The 24,856-nt window shown below is 37.5% G+C and overlaps 1 protein-coding gene across 1 annotated transcript in view; it reads left to right on the forward strand.

Annotated features, from left to right (window-relative positions):
• The window catches only part of THSD7B (thrombospondin type 1 domain containing 7B), a 535,886-nt gene that overhangs the window by 409,143 nt on the left and 101,887 nt on the right, over nt 1-24,856 (forward strand). Inside the window, exon 14 of the mRNA XM_077151771.1 lies at nt 24,636-24,769. Within this exon, the coding sequence (XP_077007886.1) occupies nt 24,636-24,769 (134 nt within the window). The remainder of the gene's footprint in view (nt 1-24,635; nt 24,770-24,856) is intronic.

Raw genomic sequence — 24,856 nt, forward strand, 5'->3', positions numbered from 1 at the left:
CTAGGACAGTTAACAAGACAGTTAAAACTCAGCTGTAATGAAGCTTATATTCTAGTGAAGGAAGATCACAAACAAACAAACAAACATACAAGTGATATAGCTTCAGACAATGATGGGCAGTGTGGAGAAGATAAGGCAAAGTGGGAAATAGGGTGATCAGGGAAAACCTCTCTGAGGTATTGACGTCAGAGCCCAGCTGAGAAAGATATGAAGGGGGATGCTGTGTCAGCCTGGAAGAGATTTTCACAGGCAGAGGGCGCAGACTTGGAAGCTGGCACGCACTTGTCACTTCTGAGAAACAGCTAGAAGGCGGTGTGGTTGGATGGGATGAACTACAGGGAGAGTGTTGGAGATAAAGTCAGAGAAATAGGCAGGCCTTGGCTGTTCAGGCCTCCGTGAGTCAGGAGCAGGAGATGCCTGGATTGGTCCGAAGTGTGCTGAGAATGTGAATTGATCTGCGCTTGTTCGATGACAGATGTGCAAGCTCCATCTAGAGAAATAAAACAAAAGCACCGAAAGCCAAATCTGTGGTACCGTCCTCCAGTCTCAGGAATTTAGGGGAGTGTGAAAGCACAAATTTAACAAAATATAGAATAGGAGAAAGTAAGACCTGAACTGAGCTTCAAAGAGAATACTATTTAGATATGTAGAAATGGAGTTGACCCAGTGGGAAAGTTAAGCTGGTCTCTGTTTGACATGACAGCAGTACTTTAAAATGGAAATGACCAAAAGCAGTTTCTTTGAAGTCAGAGAAAAAGGTTAAGGCTGTATTTAGAGGAAAAAATGACTGAGATATCTGACAGAATTTTGGGTAAGAAAAATAGAAAAGTTTAATCTTTATCCCAAAATTATGTATTTTAACCAGTAATTAGATAATTATAGTACCAAAGTATAAAGAGACAGAAAGGAAAAATAGTGTATGTAAATTCAGGAAAACAGCATAGTTTATCAAGGTACATTCAGATTTCCATATCTAATATGATTATTAATGCTTCGGAAAATTTCTTCAGTTTGTATTCCTGAGGAATAGCAAAGATGTGCTCTTGATTGCTTTATTTATTGCCCTGTAGAAATTTAATCATCTGTATCAAAGAAATTACCCATTATTATTCATTGACAGAGTTCTTGGCTTTTCATATTAATAATGCATTTGTTATTTACCCAGCACATATTTTCTGTAGCAGTGTGATGAACTACAGTTGACTAGCTCTGATAACCTTGAAGAATAGATTGGTATTCCTCAAACTCCACTAACCCTAACTTATGGGCAGGTGAAAAAGCATGACTTGTCTATGAAAAAGAAAGAGGAGTGAAACAAGTGATAGCCTCAAATTTCTATGTTCCTTGATCTAAATTTCAATCCATAGACAATAATCATCAAGGTTTGGTAATCATATTAAGACAGCCTAAAATCATTCTGTAGGTACTACACTATTGTACAATAAAATAACCAGGTAAACATTTGTCATTGTTCACTAATCAGTTATCTGTGAGTTAATCATGTCTAACAGTTATCATGAAGCTGACATAACTCAGACAATTTTACTAAGTTACTTATCATTAAGCAATTTTGGTTTTTATATAGTTCTATCTAAAATCAAAAGTATTCTTTTAATTAGCTGGTATATAACTGGTAAATATATCCATCATTAATAATCTTTTTTGAAACACTTCTAGTAACTCTGGCTTCCTGCTAAGTTTTTGAAGTCCCTTGGGCTCAGTGACTTATGGTTGAAAACAATTGTTATTTACAAACTGTGGTGATGATGGGTTGATTCAAATATGATTATGATTACCAAGATGCCAGGTATATGGATAAATTCAATTGACCTACCCAACTTAGAGTCTTTGGAACTGTTAGTCTTCAAATAAAGATTTCAAACCTATTATATTAAAAAAAGTAAAACTTGAACTCCGATTTTAGATTTGGGTTATAATTTTTCAGATGTATATAAATATTTATGATTTATATTACCTTAGGACTTCATTAATGCTTTCGTCTTCCTGTAAATATTTTTGAAATCTACCCTGTGTCAGGCTCTGGGTTAAGTATTGATAATATAAAGATGAACAGAAATACGATTGGCCCTCAGGGAACATACAGACTAGTTGTAAAGATGCCAATAATTATCACTCAAATAAGTTCAAACTTAAAATTGCAAAAGATATATCAGGGACAGGTGTCATGGAATCCACATTCTAAGAGTTAGTCCGGTGTATATGTGTTGTTATACTTCAAAAATAATAATTCTTATTTTTTTTGTTGTTTATTTGTCATGAATGATAATTGTAACTGTGATACTTCTTAGGGAACAGGAGTTTGGCATCCGAGATATAGCTCATTTCCTTAAGTCCTTGATTTTAGAATCAGCTTTCATAGCCAGAGGATAGCTGATAAAATCTGCGCCAATCTCTACAGATCCCTCTCTACTTTATTCCCTGGTAATCATGAGTTTGATATCTGCTTAGAGGGGAGGGAGACATACACAAATTTTACCTAAAATGTAGAGGGGAGAGGATTTCTACTCTTTTTTTTCAATTTTGCCTTATAATAGAAACTCGACTAATATATATATAATTTTCTTTCCCTTCTGCTTGTCATGCACTGCTAACATGGACTTCTCCAAAGGCTCAGGTTGGTGTTGCAATCTGTTTTGGTCTTTGTGGTTTTCATTTACTGAAAAGAGGCTTTGATATTTTCCTTCACAAATCAGCATTTTTTTTCCCTGATCAAAACATTGTTCACACATGGAAGAAAAATATCTTCCCATAGGAGGGTCAACTTCTGATATGTTGCTGTTGAATGAGTTCCTTTGAAAATGACTATTTTCTAAACCCAGAAAATTGATTTATATCAGCTTAAATTTGCCATGCCTGGTTTATTTAATGAACATAAAAAACAATGTTCAGAGATTGCAGGATCAGCAGAATATGTCAGGCTCTGGAAAGTTTTCTTATCCTGAATCTGCTCTTCACTCTCAGAGTGTAGGACGGCTTTGTGTTTCATTTTGAGAGCACTATACATGCCTTCCTAGCAAATGTTCATTCTAGAGTCACCAGATTCTCAACAAATAGCATTCTGAAAAGTGGTGTTTCTTCTTTCACCCTCTCTCCCTCTTTCTGTCTTTCTCCCCTCCCCTCCCTTTTTAAAGGTATTAATTTTTTTTTCAAGATTTCATCATCCTCTCATATACACCTCAGACTCTTTGCTTTTATAGGTTTAATATATATACATGCTATTTCTGTTCACTCTGTTCTCACTTGAAACATTGTTGATCATATAATGAATAAAAGCATCAGTGTTATTTTCAATAGCTACCCAGATGGTAGACTACAGTGCTCTTTTGATGCTGTAGGGCCAGGATCTAAGGACAACTAAAATGAGTTTGACAGTCACAGGAGAATGCAGACTTTTTTGTGTGCGATGTTTTGCAAGGATTAACAAGGGAAAATAAAATGGCTAGGTAGCCAGAAGCCATTGCATTGGGGAAGGTATGAGATGTACGATCTCAAAACCTACCCTGCCCTCTGCTGATAGGAGGCTTAACAGCGGACTTCCGGGCCCAAAGAATATTTCTGGCTTTATCTGCTCCGACTGGTGTTAACAATTATGGCATGATATTATTGGGTCTTTCTTCCATTTCATGCTTTTGGCATATGTCAGCATCTTATGTAGAGGATAAATTTTCTAAAATTAAATATTACAATTCTTCTCTTTAACTTTCTAGATTCTTTTAATTCGTCAAGGTAAATACTTATAGAAACATTTTTCTTTAAGTGAGAATAATGACTTTCCACTAAGAGGGCTGTGCCCTGTGCCCCATGGCACGTGCCACTTGGTACACTATTTTAGCGTACAATGCCAAAATTTTTATTTTGTTGACTGTCCTTTTATAAAGGATAAAGTTCTCTTTAAAACAATCTTTCATTATATTGATTCATATATCTTATTTTCATTTAATTGTACAGTAAAAAAAAGATCCAATTTGCACATTTCCTCCACGCTTTGGTCATAATATAAGAATGCTAGAATTAAACGTTTATTATACTTTATAAGATCCTGTATAAAATGAACAGTGATCTGTAGAGAAGGGGTCAGCAAACTTTGCTTTGTGGGCAATAACGTCTCTGTTGCAGCTACTCAGCTCTGCTGTTATAGCACAAAAGCAAGCATAAATAATATATACATGAATGAGCATTGCTGTGAGCCAATAAAACTTTATTTAAAGGGGTAGGTAATGTAAGCAAAAATACTGGAGAAATCTCTGAAAATCCTCTTTTGCATGAAAACAATGAGAACACTTGTGAAAATCGGCAAAATCAAGTTTCCCAGAATTCTGGAGAGATTAATCAAGGCCTTGCAGCAATCTGGGTAGCATGTATTCAAGAAAACAACTTAATCTCAGTAAAGCACAGAGCTTATTGCGATTTAACTCACCCTGTTTTCATGCCCAAACGCCAAAACTGCAGTATCCTTGAAGCAAATAGATCCTGATCGGCAGCCTAGAAGTCGTTGGAATGGGTAGAACGGGTTGAGCTCCTTCAGAGTCCCATTCACAGAAAATCATTATCTGACCTGTTTGGTGGTTCCCGGGAAGACTCTATTCACAAGAACCTGTCTTCTTTTGACCTAAGAGCCTTCCTTGGATGAATATCCTTTCCCATAAGAGCATTTATCAAAAGGAAAAAAAAAAGGGAATTGTTTTATATTGTGTCTTCCTGATATGTAGATTCCAGTGGGGCAAATAATAGGCTAGCCAAAAAGCTTTTAGCTTCCAGTATTTTGAAGCAGTTAAAAGAAAAAACATTAAAGTGTGGAATGGTAAACCCTACCAAGCTTTGAAATCTGTTCTGTAATTACATGTTGAAATGTGCTTTGAAATTATTGCCTTTTTTACTAGATATTCTGTATTTCACAATTAAAATTTTTTTTTTTTTTTTGAAAAAGCTGGGGAATGAGTCACCATAGGATTTCTGAAAAGCTCTGACATTTCCCTGGGGACTAAAAGGCCATGTGCATGGGCACATCTGTGCACCTGGCCAGGGCTGTGCACATGCTCAAGAAGGACCTGACCAGACCCTAACCTTGCTTCAGGTTACCTTCGGGGCTCTGTGCAACTATAAAATGAAGACATGGGTGGAGTTGCGAATGGCCTGGCTGAGTGTTGAAGTGTGCGCCGACACATCGAGCGTTTCAGCAAAGCCTGGGAGACATTTTAGTTCCAGACATTTAAGCTTACCACTAAGCAAACAGAGCAGAGCTTTCAGATGCCATTCATGAAAAGAATACACACTTTATAGAATTAGTTTAGAAAAGTCCCTAAACAAACAGCTACCATCAACAACAACAAATAGCAAAAACAATAAACTCAGATGAAGGAAGAGAATCTGATTTCCAGAAACACTGCATGTTTTTTCCACAACAACTTTATTTGCAATAACCCAAATGTCCATAAAAAATAAAGGATAAATAGTGTATATCCATTGGAAAGAATACTATTCATTTATGAAAAAAATGAATTTAACATTTAAGTGTCACTGATATGTTTGAAAGTTCTGCAATATGAAGGAACCAGAAAAAAAGAGCAAACACTTTATAATTATAATCATATAAAATTTGAGAAAATGCACATTAATTCATTGTAAAGGAAAGTTAATCAATGGTGTCCTGGAGAACTAGGGATGGTTGGGAGAGAAAGATCATAAAAGGGAATGAGATAAATATGCAGGTAACAGATATATTCATGTATATTCATGTTCATGATCATGAACCTTTTCTTTTGGGATTTATATATGTGTCAAAATTTATCAAATTGTATTCTTTAAATAGGTGCAGTTTGTTGCACATCAGTTATACTATTAAAAAGCTGATAAAATGGTTCAAAATAAAAATTTATATGCACCACTCTGTATTTGGAAAATTAGATTTGGCAACCCTTCTGTGCTGGTTTCAAATGATGTATGGACCCTGGAAAAGCCATGTTTTAATCCTAATCCCATTTTGTAAAGGCAGCTTCTTCTAATCCCTATTCAGTATTGTACATTTGAAACTGTAATCAGATCATTTCCCTGGCAATGTGATTTAATCAAGAGTGGTTATTAAGCTGGATTAGGTGATGCCATGTCTCCCCCCATTTGGGTGATTCTTGAAAAGTTTCTGGGGTCCTATAAAAGAAGAAACATTTTGGAGAATGGGAGATTCGGAGAGAGCAGAGAATGCTGCAGCACCACGAAGCAGAGTCCACGAGCCAGTGACCTTTGGAGATGAAGAAGGAAAACGCCTGCCTGGGAGCTTCATGAAACAGGAAGCCAGACGAGAAAGGTAGCAGATGACGCCATGTTTGCCATGTGCTCTTCCAGCTGAGAGAGAAGCCCTGACTGTGTTCATCATGTGCCTTCTCACTTGAGAGAGAAACCCTGAACTTCATCAGCCTTCTTAAAGTAAAGTATCTTTCTCTGGGTGGATGCCTTAGATTGGACATTTCTATAGACTTGTTTTAATTAGGACATTTTCTCGGCCTTAGAACTGTAAACTAGCAACTTATTAATTTCCCCTTTTTAAAAGCCATTCTGTTTCTGGTATTTTGTATTCTAGCAGCTAGCAAACTAGAATACCTGCATTTTTGACTCCACCTTCTCTGCCTGAGAGGGGAAGCCTTTGCTTCAGTGACTGAAGGCCATTTCTGCCTGAGTCAACATGCATCATAACTGGGTCACAAAAGCCACATTCCTGGACTACAGTGTCTCTTTTTTTTTAACCTCCATTTTCCTGTCTGTGCAGCTTTGGCTGTAAGGTGACCAGCCAAGAAGACCATGGGAATCCATAAAACTTTGAGTTTATTTCCCTTCAGAATGACCTCATCAGCTACATAACATACACAGGCCTGGAAATCCTGAGAATTTCTGTTCGCACTGACCCCACACAGCCACAATCACTGACATATTTATGAATACATTTTTAGAAAAGTCACGTTTCATCTACTTTGCTGCCGTTTCCTCCTTTTCCCATTAATAGTGTTTCTGTACCAATTATTGTTCCCCTAACCCTTGTAGTCTTACATGCATGGACACTAACCTATTGAATTTTGTACATCAGGGAAAATTACTCCTTTGCAGGGCCTGGAGAATTGATTCCCCTCAATAGTGCTGGGCACTATTTCTTGTGAACCAGGAAAAAAAATGCATGTTGTTCTGAGAAGCACTAGAAGTTGTCACAACAACTCCCTCTCTTCAGGATGACTTCTTTTGAGCCTGCAAAAATATTCTATCAGCCAGACCAAAAATTTAGGACAACCAAGCCTTGCAGGTTTTCCAGGGACACCTTTGGCAGCAATGCAAATTAGGCCAGAACTGGAAAGAGTGTGCTATTTTCTGCCACCATACTGTCCTCTCTGAGTCACACAAAGTTTGGAATCCCCACAAAAGTTATTCACCTTTCCTTGCTGATAGATCCCAATTCTGTTTTCCTATCAACCCACACGGGTGATTAGAACCCCAAGATTAAAGATGCTTAGACCAAAAAAAAAAAAAAAAAAATCTTGATTATTCACAAACTAGAACACTGTGTGGCAGTCTTGGAAGCTGGAAAAACTGATAACAAGCATAATGTGAGACCCACAGTGTCCATACAAAAGGCAAGCCACCAAGACAACTCAGATTGGGTCCTCCTGGCCAAAACTGGGTCAGGCCCATCCCCTAACTAGTTAGAGAGAAGGGAGTGATGACCCTATAAGGGCTCTGGTTGCTCCTTCTTTCCTTAAGGTAAGTAAATGGGAAAGCATCAAATATGCAGTTGAAGGAATTCCCACATTTGCTGCCCTCATAAGGCCTTGATCCAGTGTGAACCTTCTGGCGTTCATTGAGGGCAGAGATTTGGCCAAGGAATTTCTCACATTCACCACATTGATAGAGCCTTTCTCCAGTGAATTCACTGGTGTGAAAATTTTATATTTGCAGCTGAAGACTTTCCTATATTTGCTACATTCATAAACTCTTCTCCAATGCAGATTCTCTCTTTAGGAGCAAATGTGCATTTGTGACTTGAAGCATTTCCACATTCCCCTCACTTATAATGACCTTCTCCAATGTGAAAGACCTCAACATGCTTGATGCAGGTGTGAGATTTCTCACCACTGAGAGGGTCCTTGTGCTCTGGATTGACTAGGAAGTCCTTCCTGACCTCCCAGAAGGGAAGGACTTCCATGACACATACAATCTGCAGATATTCATAAGCGAGAACCTGCCCACATTCCTTTTGAAAGGTTTCTCTCCCCTGTATTGTTTCAGGTCCTGGCGAAGGTTTGTACAGAACCAAATGCCTCTCACACATTGTCATCCAAGTACAGTTTCTATCTAGGCTATGTTGTTTGATGCTCTTCCAGATGCAAAATGTCTTTTAAGACTAGGACATACACATCACAGGAGTGAGTCTTCTGGGTGGACAAACCTGCCTTTTAAGTCCTGACCTGCATCACTGCTTCTACAGAAAACTTCTGCTCGGAAGATGTCTCTTCATCCTCCGTTTCATAACCAAATAGAGAATAAGAATTAAGAGACTGAAATTATTTAGAAAAAGAGAACCAAATAGATATTTTGTAGTTAAAAGCATAATAACTGAAATGAGAAAATCACTAGAATGTGGCCTCACTGTCTCTAAGCCCAACTCTGTAAGTGAGATCATTGCCCTCCCCCTATGTGAGACGTGACATCCAGGGGTGAAAGTCTCCCTGGTGACGTGGGAGATGACTCCCAGGGATGAATCCTGACCTGGCACTGTGGAATCAATAATTACATCCTGGCCAAAAGAGGAAAAAGAAGTATAATTAATAAAGTACCAGTGGCAGAGAGAGTTCAAGTAGAGTCAAAAGGCTACTCTGGAGGTTGCACTTACACAAGCTTCAGGTAGACCTTGCTACCTATCACAACCTGCCAACCCCCAATCAGGACCATTCCAGCCAATCCTAAAGAACACCTAGGGCAATATATGAGATTCCACAAGGGTTTCAGGCAATAAAGTAACTTGCCAGAAACCTACAACCTCCAGATGGGTGTCTGGTCCAGATAAGTCCTGAAACCTAGAGAGCCCAGCCTTTCCAGAACATCAGATGGTTCCATCCCCCTACCCCATATTAGTGACAGACTCTTCCAATATAAAAAATTTAGAATTGCCATAGCCCAAACAACCCCAAAGAGAGGTATGGAAAGATCAAAGGTAATGGTGAAATTATACCTAGAAAATAGTACTTAACAAATGAATATAAATGCTGAATCATTAAATTGATATCTCTTTTAGTCTCTAATATTTTAGAGCAGCTAGAAGCAATAACCCGAAATTGTGAAATTGTAACCCATGTCAAAGTCTGAAATATGTCCTTCAACGAATTGTGGTGCTATGCTTGGAAATTTATAGCTTATTTGTCTATATGTTATTGTTCACAAAAAAAGAAGGAAAAAAAGTTGATTGTGATGATAAGAAAGAATATTTAAGGCCTCTAGCCTCCTATATTCTGGAGCAACTAGAAGGGAAAATATGAAAGGATTATATGGTAGCCCATGACGAACTCTGGGATCTGTCCCCTAACCACTTTTTGAAGAGTGCTTTGAAAACTATTGCTTTTTTTTATTTTTTTGCCTTGTATGTATGTTATACTATACATAAAAAAGTTAAAAAAAAAAAAAAACTAAACAGGCCTGTGAGGTGTATGAAGATATATAAGTAAAAATATATTTTTTTAAAAGCAAACAACTGCAACAAAAAAATCACTAGAGAGGCTAAAGAGCAGATTTGAGCAAGCAGGAGAAAGAAGCAGTTTATTTGAAGATGTCAATTGAAATTTCCCATCTGGAGAAGGAAAAGAAAGGAAAAAGAATGAAGAAAAATGAATAGAGCCTCAAAGACCAAGGGATACCACTAAGCATCCCAATAGTACATAATGGGAATCCCAGCAGAAGAGGGAGAGAAAGAAGCAGAAAGAATATATGAAGAAATAATGGCCAAAAACTTTGTAAATTTGTGAAAAAATGTTAATCTACACATCCAGGAATCCTAACAAACTCCAAATAGGGCAAAGCCAAAGAGATTCGATTACACCTAGGCACATATAACCAAACTGTCAAAGTCAAAGCAGAGAGAATCTTGAAAGCAGCTAGAAAGAAGCATCTACAAGGGATCATCGATATAAGAATTAATAGCTGATTCTTCACCAGAAGCCATGGAGGCCTGTGATAGTTTCATGTGTCAACTTGGCTCAGTTAGGATGTCTAGTTGTTTTGTGAAGTCATGGTCTGCTTGTTAATGTGAGAGTATTTTGAAATGGAATTTGCATCTGTAATCAGTTGATTGCATCTATGACCAACAAAAAAGACTACCCTCAGCAATATGGGGAATCTCTTCATCTAATCAATTGGAGGTCATAAAAGCCAGGACTAAGGATTTCAGAAGTCAGAAAAGGAATTTTAACTCCACTTCAGTGTTGGTCATTGCCAGAATTTCCAGCAAGCCAGCTTCCCCTGGGAAATTCAAATTAAAGTCCTTAACTTCACTTTTATCATTTGCCAGCTTGAGGCCTGACCTATGGAGCTTGGACTTGCCAGTTCCTACAGACATGTGAACCAATTCTTACAATAAATCTTTAATATACTATATCTATAAATACTTAGATATATAGGTAATGATAGATAGGTAAATAGAGACATATGCATCTCCTGTTGGTTATGTTTCTCTGGAGAACCCTGATAATACAAGGTCATCACTCCAATCTTTGCTTTTCTTCACATCACTTTCTCCTGTGCCTGATCTCTCTGTAACCCTCTTATAAGGACCCATTTGATTACATCTCGCCCACTCAGGTAATCCAGTATAATCCCCTTATCAGGAGATACTTTACTTCATATCAAAGGCTCTTTTGCAGTATAAAATAGCATTTGCAGGTTCGTAGATTTAGGATATGGATCTCTTTGTGGGGCCATTATTCAGCTTCAGCAGTGTCAAGACAATTCATTTGTGGGAAAGTCTTTTCAACATATGGTTCTGGGACAAAGAGGTGTCCACATGCAAAAAAGTAAATAAACTGTGCCACTTCCTCCATCATATGCAAATATTAATTCAAAATAGATCAAAGACCCAAATGTAAGAGCTAAAAATATAAAATTCTAAGAAAAAAACGTTGATGTGAATCTTTGAACCTTGGATTAAGCAATAATTTCTTAGATATGACACCTGCAGCTTAAGCAATCAGAGAAGAATTAGGTAACTTGAACTTCATCAAAATAAAAAAAATTCATATTTGAAAGGACCCTCTCAAAAAAGTAAAGGCAACCCTAGTAATGGAAAAAAATATCTGCAATTCATATGTCTTATAAGAGTCTAGTATACACACGTAAAAAGAGAGCCCAATTTAAAAAATGGTCACAGGATTGAACAGAAATTTCTGCAAAAGAAATGTACAAATGGTCAATAAGAACATGGTCAACATCATTAGTGATTATAGAAATGCATATCAAAATCACTTTATACCCACTAGGATCCCTATAATCAAAAAGATAGAAAATAAGTGTTGCTGAGGATGTGAATTAAATGAAACCCCCATGCATTGCTGGTAGGAATGTAAAAACTCACAGCTACTTTTGAAAACAATTTTGCATCTCCTCTAAAAGCCCAACATATTTACCACATGACCCATTAATCGCACTCTGAGGTGCATACCCAAGAGAATTGAAAACATATGAAAGTATATGTCAACAAAAAATTTCTTCAAAAATGTTCATAGCCACATTATTTATAACAGCCAAATGTGGAAACAACCCAAATGTCCACCAGTGATGAATGCATAAACAAAATGTTGTATATCCTTATGGTTGAATATTATTCAGCATAAATTATACTGAAGTATTAATTCATTCTACAACCTGGATGAACCTTGAAAACATTACACTAAATTAGAGAAGCCAAACATAAAAGGCCACATATCATATGATTCTGTTTATATGAAACGTCTAGAATAGGCAAATCCATAGAAGTAGAAAGTAGATTACAGGTTGCAGGAGCTAGGGGAAAGGGAAGGAGTGCCTGGTAATAGGCATAGGGTTTCTTTGGGGGTGATGAAAATATTCTGGAATTGGGATAGCATAGTGATGTTTGGTGCAAAATTTTGACAATATACTAAAAACCAGTGAATTTTTATACTTTAACATAGTGAAATTGTATCATATGTGAATTATATCTCAATTAAAAACAAAGACAGTAGGCCAAATTTGCCTGTGGGCCTAGTTTTTCAACCTCTACACAAGAAAAAAAGAGCCCATGTTGTCTGTATTTATGCAGTATCTAAGGAGAATCTGTGTCATAAATAGTAAATTATCAGTAAATGTCTACCAAATTAATGCATGAGCAAATGACGAAGTACAAAGATCTAGCTTTAACCCTTAGAAGTTTATGTGATCCATAACTATTGTGTGCAAAGATGATATTATCTTTAATGAGGGGTAATCTTCATGAGGTTCATATACTTTCTTTTCTTTCTATTCCTCGTCAATACCTTGTACTCTACCTTGTTTAGAGTAAGTGGTCTGTAAATAGTTAATGGTTTGATTTTAATTGTCATTCAACATAGGGCACTTTATATGTCTTAACTACAAAATTAAAGACCTTCCTTTTTAGATGGAATCATTTTATGCTTAAAAGAAATGTCAAAAATTGATGTGCTATGAAATTGTAAAGACCCCTTGTAACTTTATCAGAAATAGTAGTGTTATTTTTGGAATGGCTGAACATGTTTTTCTGGATTAGCAGGTACTTACTGATTGTGCATCTCTTGTGCTCAGCAATGTATTAGGTGCTGTGGAGGAAGAGAAAGCATAAGACGTCAAGACATGGACCTCGCTCTTTCAGTCTATCATCTCTCCCCAACTTTGGGTGTGCAATGTTACAAGCATGCTAAATTTAGCCCAAAAGTGTTTATTAGATTAATCTCCAGGGGGGACTGCAAGTGTATATTTGATGAAGAAAATGATGCAGTTGGAGTAGATGATCTTAAAATTTTCACCCAGACCCAAACTTTTTTTAATTCCATGCTTCAGTGTTAATCTATTCTTGAAAATAAGTATTAATTTCAGGTTTTGAAGAGAAACACTAGATCCTGAGAGCCCCTTAAATCAGCTGCCAGGAAACTAGTAGTGGAACCTGAAACAAAGCAACAAAGCTTCTTCCATACAGCTTCCTTTGCGCTGCTCTGCTCACTAGGCCACAGATAATCTTTCATGCAAGGTGAAGGATCACCTGCACCCACTACTGAAATGAAGCCACTCACTAAGAGAACCACATTATCAATTCATAAGACCCAACCAAGGAATCCAATAATGGAGGACAGGGAACCAACACAATAAAATACTTGAGGATTCCCATCTCCTCAATTGCTCTACAGATATCATTTTCATCAATCCAAAGCAGGTGTTTCTTGCTAAAGAAGAATACTTTAACAGGCACGCTCCCTCCCTCAGTGAGATACTAGCTTAGATGTAGAACCATAGGCTGCATACTTTCTGGGATTCAGTTCAGTTCAACACGCACATGCCAGATGTTACGTACAACGAAAAGATGTTCAAAACGTGTTTCCCACCTTCTGAGAGATCGAGGTGCACTGTGAGCCTGGCTCCCTCATGTTCGTGGGGTCTGCCTCTAGGCGTGGTACATGCGGACCATGTTGAATATTACCTGCCTTCAAGGGGAAAAAAAGGATTCTTTTGAAAAACTTACAGTTTCCTTAATTAATTCAAAGTATGCTGAACTGGGATGGAAAAGTGAGCTTGATAATTATCAGTAGTATCTATATTCAGAGAAATCTAAGAAATAAAAGTTCTCTGAATTCATTTGTGTATCTACTTTTAAGAACCATTAGGATCTGGAGACCTGAGTTCAATTAAATTTAAATTATTGTTGTATATAATTCTAAAATTCCTGTAAAATGAATTACAAAGAGGAAAAAAGTTCTAGTTTCAGTTAATGCCAGCAGTAGTTTCTAAATGTGCTTTTCAGGAAGCATGATGAGGGAAAGTTTCTGCATGCATTCCTTCTTTCCTTCCTTCATTATTTCTGTAAACATACGTTTATTGAGAACATAGCATAAAACAGGAATATAGTATACAAAGTTTTTCTGTTTTATTTTGGAGGGGCTGGGCAATGGGAGGGGATTGTTTCTTCAAGGCCAAGTTTGTAGAAACTTGATCGCTTTATTTAAATGTGTTATTTTGACCATCTGTCAAACACAGCTTTAAGGCCTTCATTGTCAAGTTGTTCAAATCAGGAATGGGTTTATGATTTGTATTGCTTACGGTGATATTTGCCCTTGTTAGAAGTGACTTTCCCTCACTATCAGCTGCCTTTCCTTTGGTCAACCAAATAAAGTGTCCTAAAATGAAGGCCCTAAAATGTGTGCCTTAAACTGTCATTTTTCTTTAGCAGTCATATTCTGTTTTTGTGAAGAGCCAAAAAGATCTAGTCTCTGTCTCTTCCTAATTGTCTTCCCCAGAGGAAGAATTTTTGCAGCAAAATACCCTTTATTCCATGAAGCAGCAGCTTTCAATTAGCCCCTCATAGGAGTCTCCTACTGATGAAAGTAGAGTAGAAATTGGAGCCAAGATCCTAATTTATCACCATGTAAGTGAATGGCAGGGATTCCATTATGCAATCAATGTTGCCTCTCATTTTGCAAAGGTCAGGCTGTGCCATCCTTGGTTATAAAACAGGACTTGTAGCTGTATGCTTCACTTTCCCTTTGTCCCAGACACCTCAGATTTGTTGTGTGAGGACTCAGACTAAGAGTTCATATTTTAAAAAGCTATTTCGTGCTCTGCCTGGCCTTCTGTTTTAACAAGGAAATCTGTTAGAGTACAATGCAGTCTGAGAACAACTTCCTCATACATTGATCTACAGGAGAAGAGAAAGACTCTGTGTATGTGTGTTTTGTGTGCACACACACACGTAATAATGCCATCATTGTGTAAAAATTTTCTGTAAGCCTATTTTCTAATAATATGCTTATTTTTCTCCTTTGCCCAAGCTGCAAGGAAGTAATAATATACTTATTTTTTTCTTATATGAAAAGATGTAGTGATCCCATACCACACCACAATATACCTGGTATGATAACAGGATCGTTTAGAAATTTGCCAAATTAGAAATGGAATTGTAGACTATGATTCTTACTTATATTTATCCTTATTTTTAAATTGGTCTTCCCAGATGGAATATAAGTCTTTTTTTTTATGGTTCCTTCTTTTGATCTGTTACCTTTAACTTCCTGATAGACTATCAAATAAATGATGTATAAGAATTCTGATGTTTGATTCTAGGAAAGGTTTACTTGTGGTTATAATTAAGCAGTTCTAGCATGATGGGCCCAGCGCTCTCACTGCATGATAACAAAAAATATATAAAAAGGCATTTCTTTCCAAGAATGGGCTTTCCTTTTGGATGTGGTTCTGAAATTTGAGCAAGACCCAGCTTTGTGCTCACCTATTACAATTATTGGTTAGTTCTGAGCAAACTGTTTAAAAACCATATACTTTTCAAGTCATACATATATCAGATTTATCCCCATTAAACCATGATAAGATGAAATAAGATGGTAAATATGTTGTGAGAAAGTTACCTTGCCAAATACCTAAGAGTTTCTGCTGCTCTGCTCATTAGCAATACTCCCTGGAATTCAGTGTGCTTGGGATTCTGATGCCTTGTCTGTTTTCTCACAATTCTCCTGGTGGAAAAGAGGGAGAAAACTTTAATGTATTCCTATGTTCTCGAATATGCTAATCTTAAATCATTCCATAAAGTAGCACTGATGTTTCAATTGTCTCCTTTATTTTCACTACTAAATCTTTATGTCTCTTCTTCCTTGCTGTGTATTGAGAGCTGTGTGCAAATAATAATTATAATGATGATGATGATATCCTCATACTGAGACCACTGTAATCTCCTCATTTCTCCACGCTTTTGCACTCTCATCTCCCTCAGATACAGGATGATTTATCTTCTGCAAACTGTAAGTGCAATGTTTCTTTCAACCTAAATCTCTGAAGTTTTAATGATTCCCATTGCCTTCAAATAAGATTCTGCCTCCTTAGAATTTCCCATTTACTTAACCCACTTACTCCAGTCTCCAGGCATCATCCCATTTGCCCTCTGGTCCTTGTGCACAGTTTATGAGAGACTACATTTATATTTTGCTCTCTTTGTTTGCTTGATTGACAAATCCCCCATCTCAAAGTCATTCATATAGATTAATCCTAACTAGAGCTACTCATTCTTGTTCATTTGCACTTCACAGTCCAACTAGAGCTACTCATCCTTGTCCATTTGCATTTCATAGGCCAGCAACACAAACATTTCTCTGCCTAAGGAATGTGCAACTTACATTATACTGCTTCTTTATATAAATACATTTTTATAACCCAAATTATGTTGATTTCCTGGACCTGCACCTTAGACCTCTTGCAAATAATTAAGTAAAGAAACAGTTGTATATGTCCTTGAGTGAAAGGATAGTGTGATGGTTAGTCTCTGGTATGAACTCAGCCGCGTGAAGATGCCCTGTTGTCTAGTCAGGCAAGCACTGGCCTGAGTGTGGCTGCAAGACCATTTCATGGCTGGTGATAAACCAGAAGGCCAGTCTGGTAAATCATCAGACAGTTGATTGCAGCTGTGGCTAGTTGTATCTACGCTCCTCTAAGGGTATGTCTCTTGCAAACACAAGAACCCAGTCAGCTGGATTTGATCCAATCATTTGAAGACTTTTAAGAAAGAAGAAAGAATTTTCACTGCTTCTTCAGCCAGTGAGACTTTCCTGTGAAATTCATCGAGACCTTTCATCAGAGTTGCCTAATTCATAGCCTGCCCTACAGATTTTGGACCCTTACATTTTCATGATTGTGTGAGACATCTTTATAAATCTCATATTTACAGATATCTTCTGTTGGTTCTGTTCTTCTAGAGAACCCTGTTAGAGATAGCATGATAAGTACTGAGAGTAAGAGGGAACTGTAAATCATACAGGCCTCTCTCCCAACAGAGACCCACAAGAAAAGCAAAGTTTTCCTCAAAGCCTTTACTTCTCTCTTGTACTTACATGACAGAGTCACAAGCCTTGGGCCTCCTTCCTTTCCTGATAAATCCCAAAATACTTTTCTGATTTACTTACCCTTAGGACAACAGTTCCTGGGAACTGAAATCAGTTAACTAATCTCTTTACTAATATCCAAAAGGCAGAGTGAGCTCCCTTTCAGACACTCTCTTCTATTGCAACAGATAAGGAAAGCTTTCTTGTCTCATCTGAATTTGGTGACTGTCCTCTGGGACCTAGGCTCACTTATTCTCTTTCTCCCTATCATTTTTCCACATATCTGCCTGTCTGTCTAGCATCTACCTTTCTTTGTACTTGTTCCCTGGTCAATATCTCTAGCTGTTTAATTACTTAAGGACAGAAGTGTTTGTCTCTCATCAGGTCTCCACGACAAAATCTAACCACCTCTGAGATAAATGATTTGTGTGCTTAAGGACTATGAGTTCAGCTTTCCCAGAGTTTTCTGGAAATATTAATCATAGTGTTACTTTTTTTCACTTCAGCCTAACTGATAACCACAATCCATTCTAGGAAAATCAGAAGGGCTGCCATAACAGGAGTCCTTGGCATGCTGTGAACAGTCTGAAAATTCTATCTGATTTCTGACCATAACACAGCGTGGAAGTGGGGAGCATCTCCCAAAGTATTGGAGAAGGAAACCCAGCCTCTGGAATCTCCCTCTGTCCCAAGTTGCCTATGTCGATTCTGCTCCCTCAGTTCTATAAAACATGCCACATTCAGAAGTCTGGCCAATGCTCAGATGTGTATCTATACATGTGTGTGTATGTGTGTCAGTGCTATACTTACACAACATCATGCATTTTATAGGATCTGCACAACAGTACTTTTTTTTGTAGACTGCCCCTTACCTTGCAGTTCATTTTATGGACTATGGTTTATTTTCATAGTCACTTAAATGATGAACGATAAGATATTATATCTTCTATAAGAAAAATATAATATGCATAAAAAAAGAAGTAAGGGGCTTCTACTTCTTTTTCATTGTAAATATCCTAAGCTGGTTTAACACAGATAACAGAGCTTTAGCCATGTCTTTTAGATGAGGGTTTTATAGCTTCTCTTTATTATATATCCTTAGGGATGGGTGAGCTGTGTGTGACCTCTTTGAGGAAAGTAGGAAACATCAGGGAAGGGACTTACCCTTATTCAGTCTCAGTCCTCCCTGACCCCCACCCCATGGGTAGAATGCGGATGACAAAGAAGAGGTAGCAATTTGTGGGTGTTGACCTTGACCTTGAAGACATTTAAAAAATGGAAAGTGATATTCAAACTAGAGAGAAGGGGTCTGTAACTCATTGGAAAATGAAAGGTAATGAATTGAGAGTCTAGAACTTCTCCAGAAAGTATGTTCTCCAGTTATCACTTTCAGAAGAATGGGTGTTCTGTTCAACATGCCTTTAGTCAGAATATAATTAGTAGTGTAATTTTAGAGCATAACCTTCTTATTAGGTGATTTTTTTTTCTCTTCTTTATGTGTAAAAGTAGTGTTCCACCTTGTGCTCTTCGTTTGCCTAGAATAAGAAAATTCTAAATGGTAGAAATGTTATTTTGAAGTCAGCAGTCCTTTCAAGTGAAATTAAAATTTCATTAGTCACAACAGTGCCTGCATTCACTTGACAAATGAGAGAACCAGCATGTCTGAGATTTCATTCTTCGTTGGAATACAGGCTAAGCTTGGTAAAGGAATGCATTCATGGGTCCCTTGCAGTAAAGTAGCAGCAGCCCTCAGGGTCTGCACATCCAGCTTAGAAACCACTGTTCTTAGGAGATAGGGAATGCAGCTACCACAGTTATTCCTGTAATAAACCTCCCTCTGCTTTAGACTTCAACAATTTAGTTGTCAATTTTTGTGGCTGAAGCTCATTCATCATTATTAGGCTCTTTTGTAGATTTTTGGGCATATACGTGTTTGTGTATATGTTATAACTAAAAAGAAAAGCATAGTGCATATTTAAAACCAGTGGTGAGGGCGGTCCATGATGGCTCAGCAGGCAGAGTTTTTGCCTGCCATGCCAGAGCTCTGGGTTCGATTCCTGGTGCCTGCCCATGCAAAAAAAAAATAAAGAAAAGTAAAACCAATGGGGGAATCTTACAAACTGGGCCTAATAGTAAGTTCTGGGCATTCTGAGGAAGTCTTTTCAATTGCTATGTAGCTAAAGAAAGCAGTATGTGCAAAGGCCAGTATGATGAATAGGGCCACAGAATTAAGTGTGTAGTCTAAAACTTACTGTCACCAACAACTCTGAATAAAGCATCACAGGACCCTAGAGCTCTAGGAAATCCTGGCTCCAAAAGCCTACCTGTTGAGCAACCTGCAGCACAAAATGACAGGCTTAATGGATCTGCTGCAGATGCCAACTTAAAAATGTTTGTGGATATTGTCTTATATTTTGTATCCTATACAGTGGGGATCACATTTCATTCTTTTTCCATGTGAATATCCTATTATCACAGCATCATTTGTTGAATGGTTTTTGTTTTTGCATTTTTTTTGTTTGTTTATTTGTTTGTTTTGGAGTACATGGGCAGAGAATCAAAACCAGGTCTCCTATGTGGCAGGCAAGAATTCTACCACTGAATTATCCATGCACAATAAGTGGATATTATTTAAAACCCACATCTTCAAAGAAAGAATTGCACCTATCTGAAAGACATACCTGCTATTGCTTTTTAAATACAGAAGTTCTTGAATCACCACTTTGGATTTTTGAAACTGTGAAAGGAATCCCATACCCAAAAAACAGAAATAAATTGCATATGCATTTTTTTTCTGTTTATGTAATAGGCATCTTCTAATTTATAGAAATCTTTGAAAACTCTGTTCTTGGTTTTCCTTTTTCCAGGAATAGAAATATTAGCATTATCATCATCATTGGAAAGGTGTCTAGCACATCTTAGAGCAGTGTGCCTGAACAATCTAAGCAGGCAGAGCCCTTGTTCTCTTGGCATTGCCAGAGTGAGATTATCAAATAATCTCAGTTCAAAAACTAGCTCAGCCATACTTCCTTGAGTGATTCACTTAACGTCTGCAAATTTTAGTTATTTCCGTCTGTAAATTGAGATCATACCAACCCTGTCTAGTTCAAATGATTGTGATGATTGAGATCTAAGTACAGCAGAACCTTATTGTGGTATCATTGATAATCCAGGACAGTTGATGTGCAGGTTAAAAAGCATGTGATTTAGAAGTGAACTTTAGCATTATATGTATTACTTTGTGCACAAGCAGATGCAAATGCATGATGGAAACATGGAAACAAACGAGTAATTTGGTTTAAATGAGATACTTTCTAGTTGGTCAGACAAGTCCTAATGGAGGAGATCATAACTGAGTATGACTGGATACGAAAAGGGGTGGATATTGCCAAGTTGAGAGAGGTTAAAGCCTTGCAGAACCCTCTGATGGGAAAGCATGGAGCTGTAGAGCAGGAAAGAAGAAAGCCTGGTCAGGTGAAGAAGGGCTAGAAGGGAGTTACATGAATTAAGGAATCAAAGGGAAATGTGTACAACCTGTATGAAAAGCTCACAGTGTTTGGAGAAGAAGAGAATCCATACTGCTTCTATTGATCTCGCCACTCCTGGAGATCTTTTCCTCTTACATTGCAATAGGACAGATATTGGCTCTGACTTGCAAGTATCCTTGGTCCTAGTTGGGCCTTTGAACTGGTTTCCATATTCTACCAAATAGCCATAGTGTCCAGTATGGAGGGCTTAAGTCTGACAGCTTCCACCTGAGCCTTGACTGGCAGCAGGTCCTTCGTTAGAGTGGCCATGGATATCCTTCTCTTTGTTCTTATCTTTTTATGGTAATGGTTGTTAGATTGTTTGTCTGGAACCCTTGAACTCTGAGACTCAGATGTGTAATAATGATGTCCACTGAGACCCAAAGTGAATCTGTTTGGCAAGGTTATGCCAGGAAAGTCTGTCTGTAACTGGAGAAGTGGGATCAAAAAATAGTATTTAATGAATTTGGTCAATTATGATAAGTGGAAGTTTATTTAATATATTAAAAGATTGGCTCAATGAATGAGTTTATGAGAGGATTCTGAAATTGGCAACACTGTAAAAACACATTTCCCCAATAAAGAAGTAAAAATTGTACTCATAACTAGAAGAATGAAATGTTACTTTTCTCAGAGGATTTAGATTTTTCAGTGGCATTTTTAGCATCTATGGTCCTATTAAACCCTGTTATTTTCTTCCTAATTTGTGCCATTTAGAAATGATTTTCATTTAACTTTCCCATGGCTCATTTCTCTCCTTCAGAACATTTTCAAATGATTTCCTGAAAAGTCCATGCTTTAACACTTTTCCATTATAAAACTATAATAAGCACCAACTAAATAGCAGTATGAAATAGCCAGAACATAAAGGACTGACAGGAGACGAAATCGGGCATCTGGGTACTTAATTTTTATACTTGAATGCCCTGCTGCCTTTTTGGCTTTGGAGAGATTTTTGATTCTCTAGGTAAGATTACTTGCCCGGTGGACCAAGGACTCTAAGGGGGCAGTTCTCACAATTCTTAAGGGACACTGTTTTCTTCCCTTAGTGAAACCAACAAGCCACAGCTCTCAGGGACACAGTCATTTTGGCATTATTTACCCAAGCCCATAATGGAAAGAAAAGGTTTTCCTTTGTGTTCCTCTACTGTCCTTTGTGCTTTGTAGAATGCCCCTTATGTGTTCCCTTGAAGGGATCTCTTTTCACTAGAGAATTAAATAAGAGCCATTTAGCAACTGGATCCCATCAAAAATTCACGTCAATTCAACAGATACTTACTGAGCATCCTTCTGTTCCCCAGGTCTTGTGCAACACAGACGTCAGGAAGACATGGGCCCTGCCTAAGACTTGATTTAATTTTTGTCCAGTAGACACATAAACAAACCCTGAGAGCCCACATTTAACCTGGTTAGCCCCAGAAGCATGTTTAGATATGGAGAGTGCAAGTTCTGTTTCCCTGAGCAAATTCTCTGGGTAGTTTTTAACTTACAAAGTAGCCATAGGATTATTAAGAAAATGCGCTAAAATATTGTAAGGGAATAAGAGACACCTAGAGAAGGTGTGAAGGTGATGGCTTTTTAGAATGTAGCTTCCCCAGCATCCCACATCAGCCCTAACCATCATGGCCCCACTGTGTGCCCAGATGTTACAACAGTGCCACGATCTGCGTAAAGCCAGACTGTCACTGAGTACCAATAAATACCAGCTGAGGGTCAAGTGCAAAGTTTTGTGGAGGTGGTAGGATTTCCTTGGGCTTTTGAAGGAAGGATAGGAATTTGTCAGTTAGCAGGGACAAGCTTGTGCAAAGGTCAAATGGCAGACATAAGGGGGGAGGGGATCAAGTAATTCCGTGTGGCTGGAAAATCTTCTTTAAGAGGTGCTGTCTTTTTATGCCATTAATTATGAAGGTAGGTTAACATCTTCCTATGTAGACGTGCTCCCTATTTTCCAGTAGTTTATCATTGAAACTATCTACTTCTGCTACAGTAAGCTGATCGCTGGGGTATAAAGAATAAAAACATTAAACCAGGTGATCAAGTATTTATATTAACGATATGTACATATAAACAGTTCTCATTTTCGATCTAAACCTTGGAGCATTTTTCAAGAGGAAGGGTAGAAATACAAGTCCTGAGTAATATTGATAACTTTAGAAAAACAGATTCATGTCAGGGGGATCCATTTGATTTCAGATTCACATATGAGGTGTGGGAAAAATAACTTTTTAAATTAATTTTTCATCAACCTCCCTACTTGTGTGAAGTGCTTTGGCAGAGGTAATTTTTTGTAGCCCTTATAAAAGCCAAAAAGCTTTGTTTAAACTGTCTGAGCACTATTAAAGAGTTTGTAGAATGAAATGGTGAAGGCTTCATTTCCAGGGCACAGTACAGTCAACTAAACCCTCCCTCTCATCAGCTCAGTTTCCTGGCATTGGTTGTGGTCATGTCTTTTCATTTTTAAAGATTCTCCTCTTACCCCCGATATCACATCGAATTTTAGGGCAGACTTTTCACTGTAACAAGTTATTCCCTCCTTATTCTAATGTAGGTACTGGCTTCTGACCTTTCATTCCATTCTTGTCAGCATTCACAGCATGAAATGTGATTCTTTTATTACTTAATTCATTACTTTCCTCATACCCATTTCCACTTTTCTCTTCCCATCTTCTTTCATTTTGTCCTCATGTATTTTTCACTTTGTGATTTCTCTTATCCTTGTGCACTTTCCATGAGAGAGCCAAATAGAACCATACAGTTAAAAAATAGTTTCTGACATTATTTGTGATTCGTAGGATGTAGTCTCACAAATAACCTTTTCTCATTTGATTTCCACCTAACATGCTGACAGTGTTCCAGTATTGTTTTCTTATTATCCCATTACATAGTGCTTTCCTTTGCATTTAGTAGAAACTTGCAAATAATGGTTCTATTTGGATAGTACTGCCTAGTCATCATTTACAATTTTATGTAATTGTAAAGGTGGTGGTGGGGGCTTGGGCTTAAATTCTTACATAAAAAGAAAAGCATTAATTAAAAATTTTGATAATGGTTGGACCACTCTTTAACAGCATGCCTATGCTAGAGCTATCTTCGTGATCTAAAGAAACATGAGACAATGGAACGGTTTCTTTTTCTTGTCCAAGGAGAGACCTGTGCCTTACATTGAGGAGCAATACGTTTCAAATCACAGCCTCAGAAATGCAGGCAAACTCAATCCTATTGGGATACAAGTTCTGAGAAAAACCAACAAGCAAATTCAAAGGAAGTAACCTAGGAATTCATTTACTGCACTCATTGTTTTTACCATAAAATTTTAAATAATCTCAGTCAATAATCATTCATAGCCACTAACATTTTAGCAGTGTTTGTCTTGTGGGGTTTGTGTGTGTGTGTGTGTGTGTGTGTGTGTGTGTGTGTTTAGCTGCTCTGAAAACAGCCTACAAATAGATAAATTAATATGAAGCCACAATACCCAGGAGGCTAAATGATTGCCTGTTAGCACTGATCACTTAAGGGCATAAACAGAATTTTCTGGTGCAAATAATACCACTTTTCTTATGCATTCTAAGAACACCTTATATTCAAGAGTAAATTTCCTTTATATATATTTGTTCCAATTGACATCTTAAAGTACATCTGAGAGTACAACATAACATATAATTGAGAACTGGACCTTCTAATAGATGCTATCTGAGCTCTATGAGGAAATGAAATGATAATGGAATCCCTATTCTCAGTGCTTGGAAATGACTGTCCTTTGTTCTCTTCGGCAAAGGCATGTCATCATACATTAGTTGATTTCCCCTGTATGCTTTTCTAGCAAGGTAGTGAATTCAGAGAAGCCAAATATATCTTTCTTTTTGGAAATGTAATTTGGTGGTTTGGGTCAGAGTGTGGTTTCTCAGCTTATGCTCAGCAGGCATTACTAAAAGATAGGCTATTTTTCTATAACTTGGATATTTCCATGTAATTTTTTTTCTTTTCCTGTTCTTGGCAGGTGCATGAGGCAATCCCATGTTACAGTGAGTGCAATCAGTATTCCTGGGTTGTAGAACATTGGTCACCATGCAAAATCAACAATGAGCTGAGGTCTCTACGCTGTGGAGAAGGAACACAATCTAGGAAAATCAGGTGTGTAAAAATGGAGACATTTGGGAAATGGAGCAGTAGAACTTATAATTTTTATAAAAACAACAGTGTTGCTTATCTAAGTATACT

The sequence above is a fragment of the Tamandua tetradactyla genome, chromosome 3 (genome assembly GCF_023851605.1).
Source record: "Tamandua tetradactyla isolate mTamTet1 chromosome 3, mTamTet1.pri, whole genome shotgun sequence".
Classification (NCBI taxonomy): domain Eukaryota; kingdom Metazoa; phylum Chordata; class Mammalia; order Pilosa; family Myrmecophagidae; genus Tamandua; species Tamandua tetradactyla.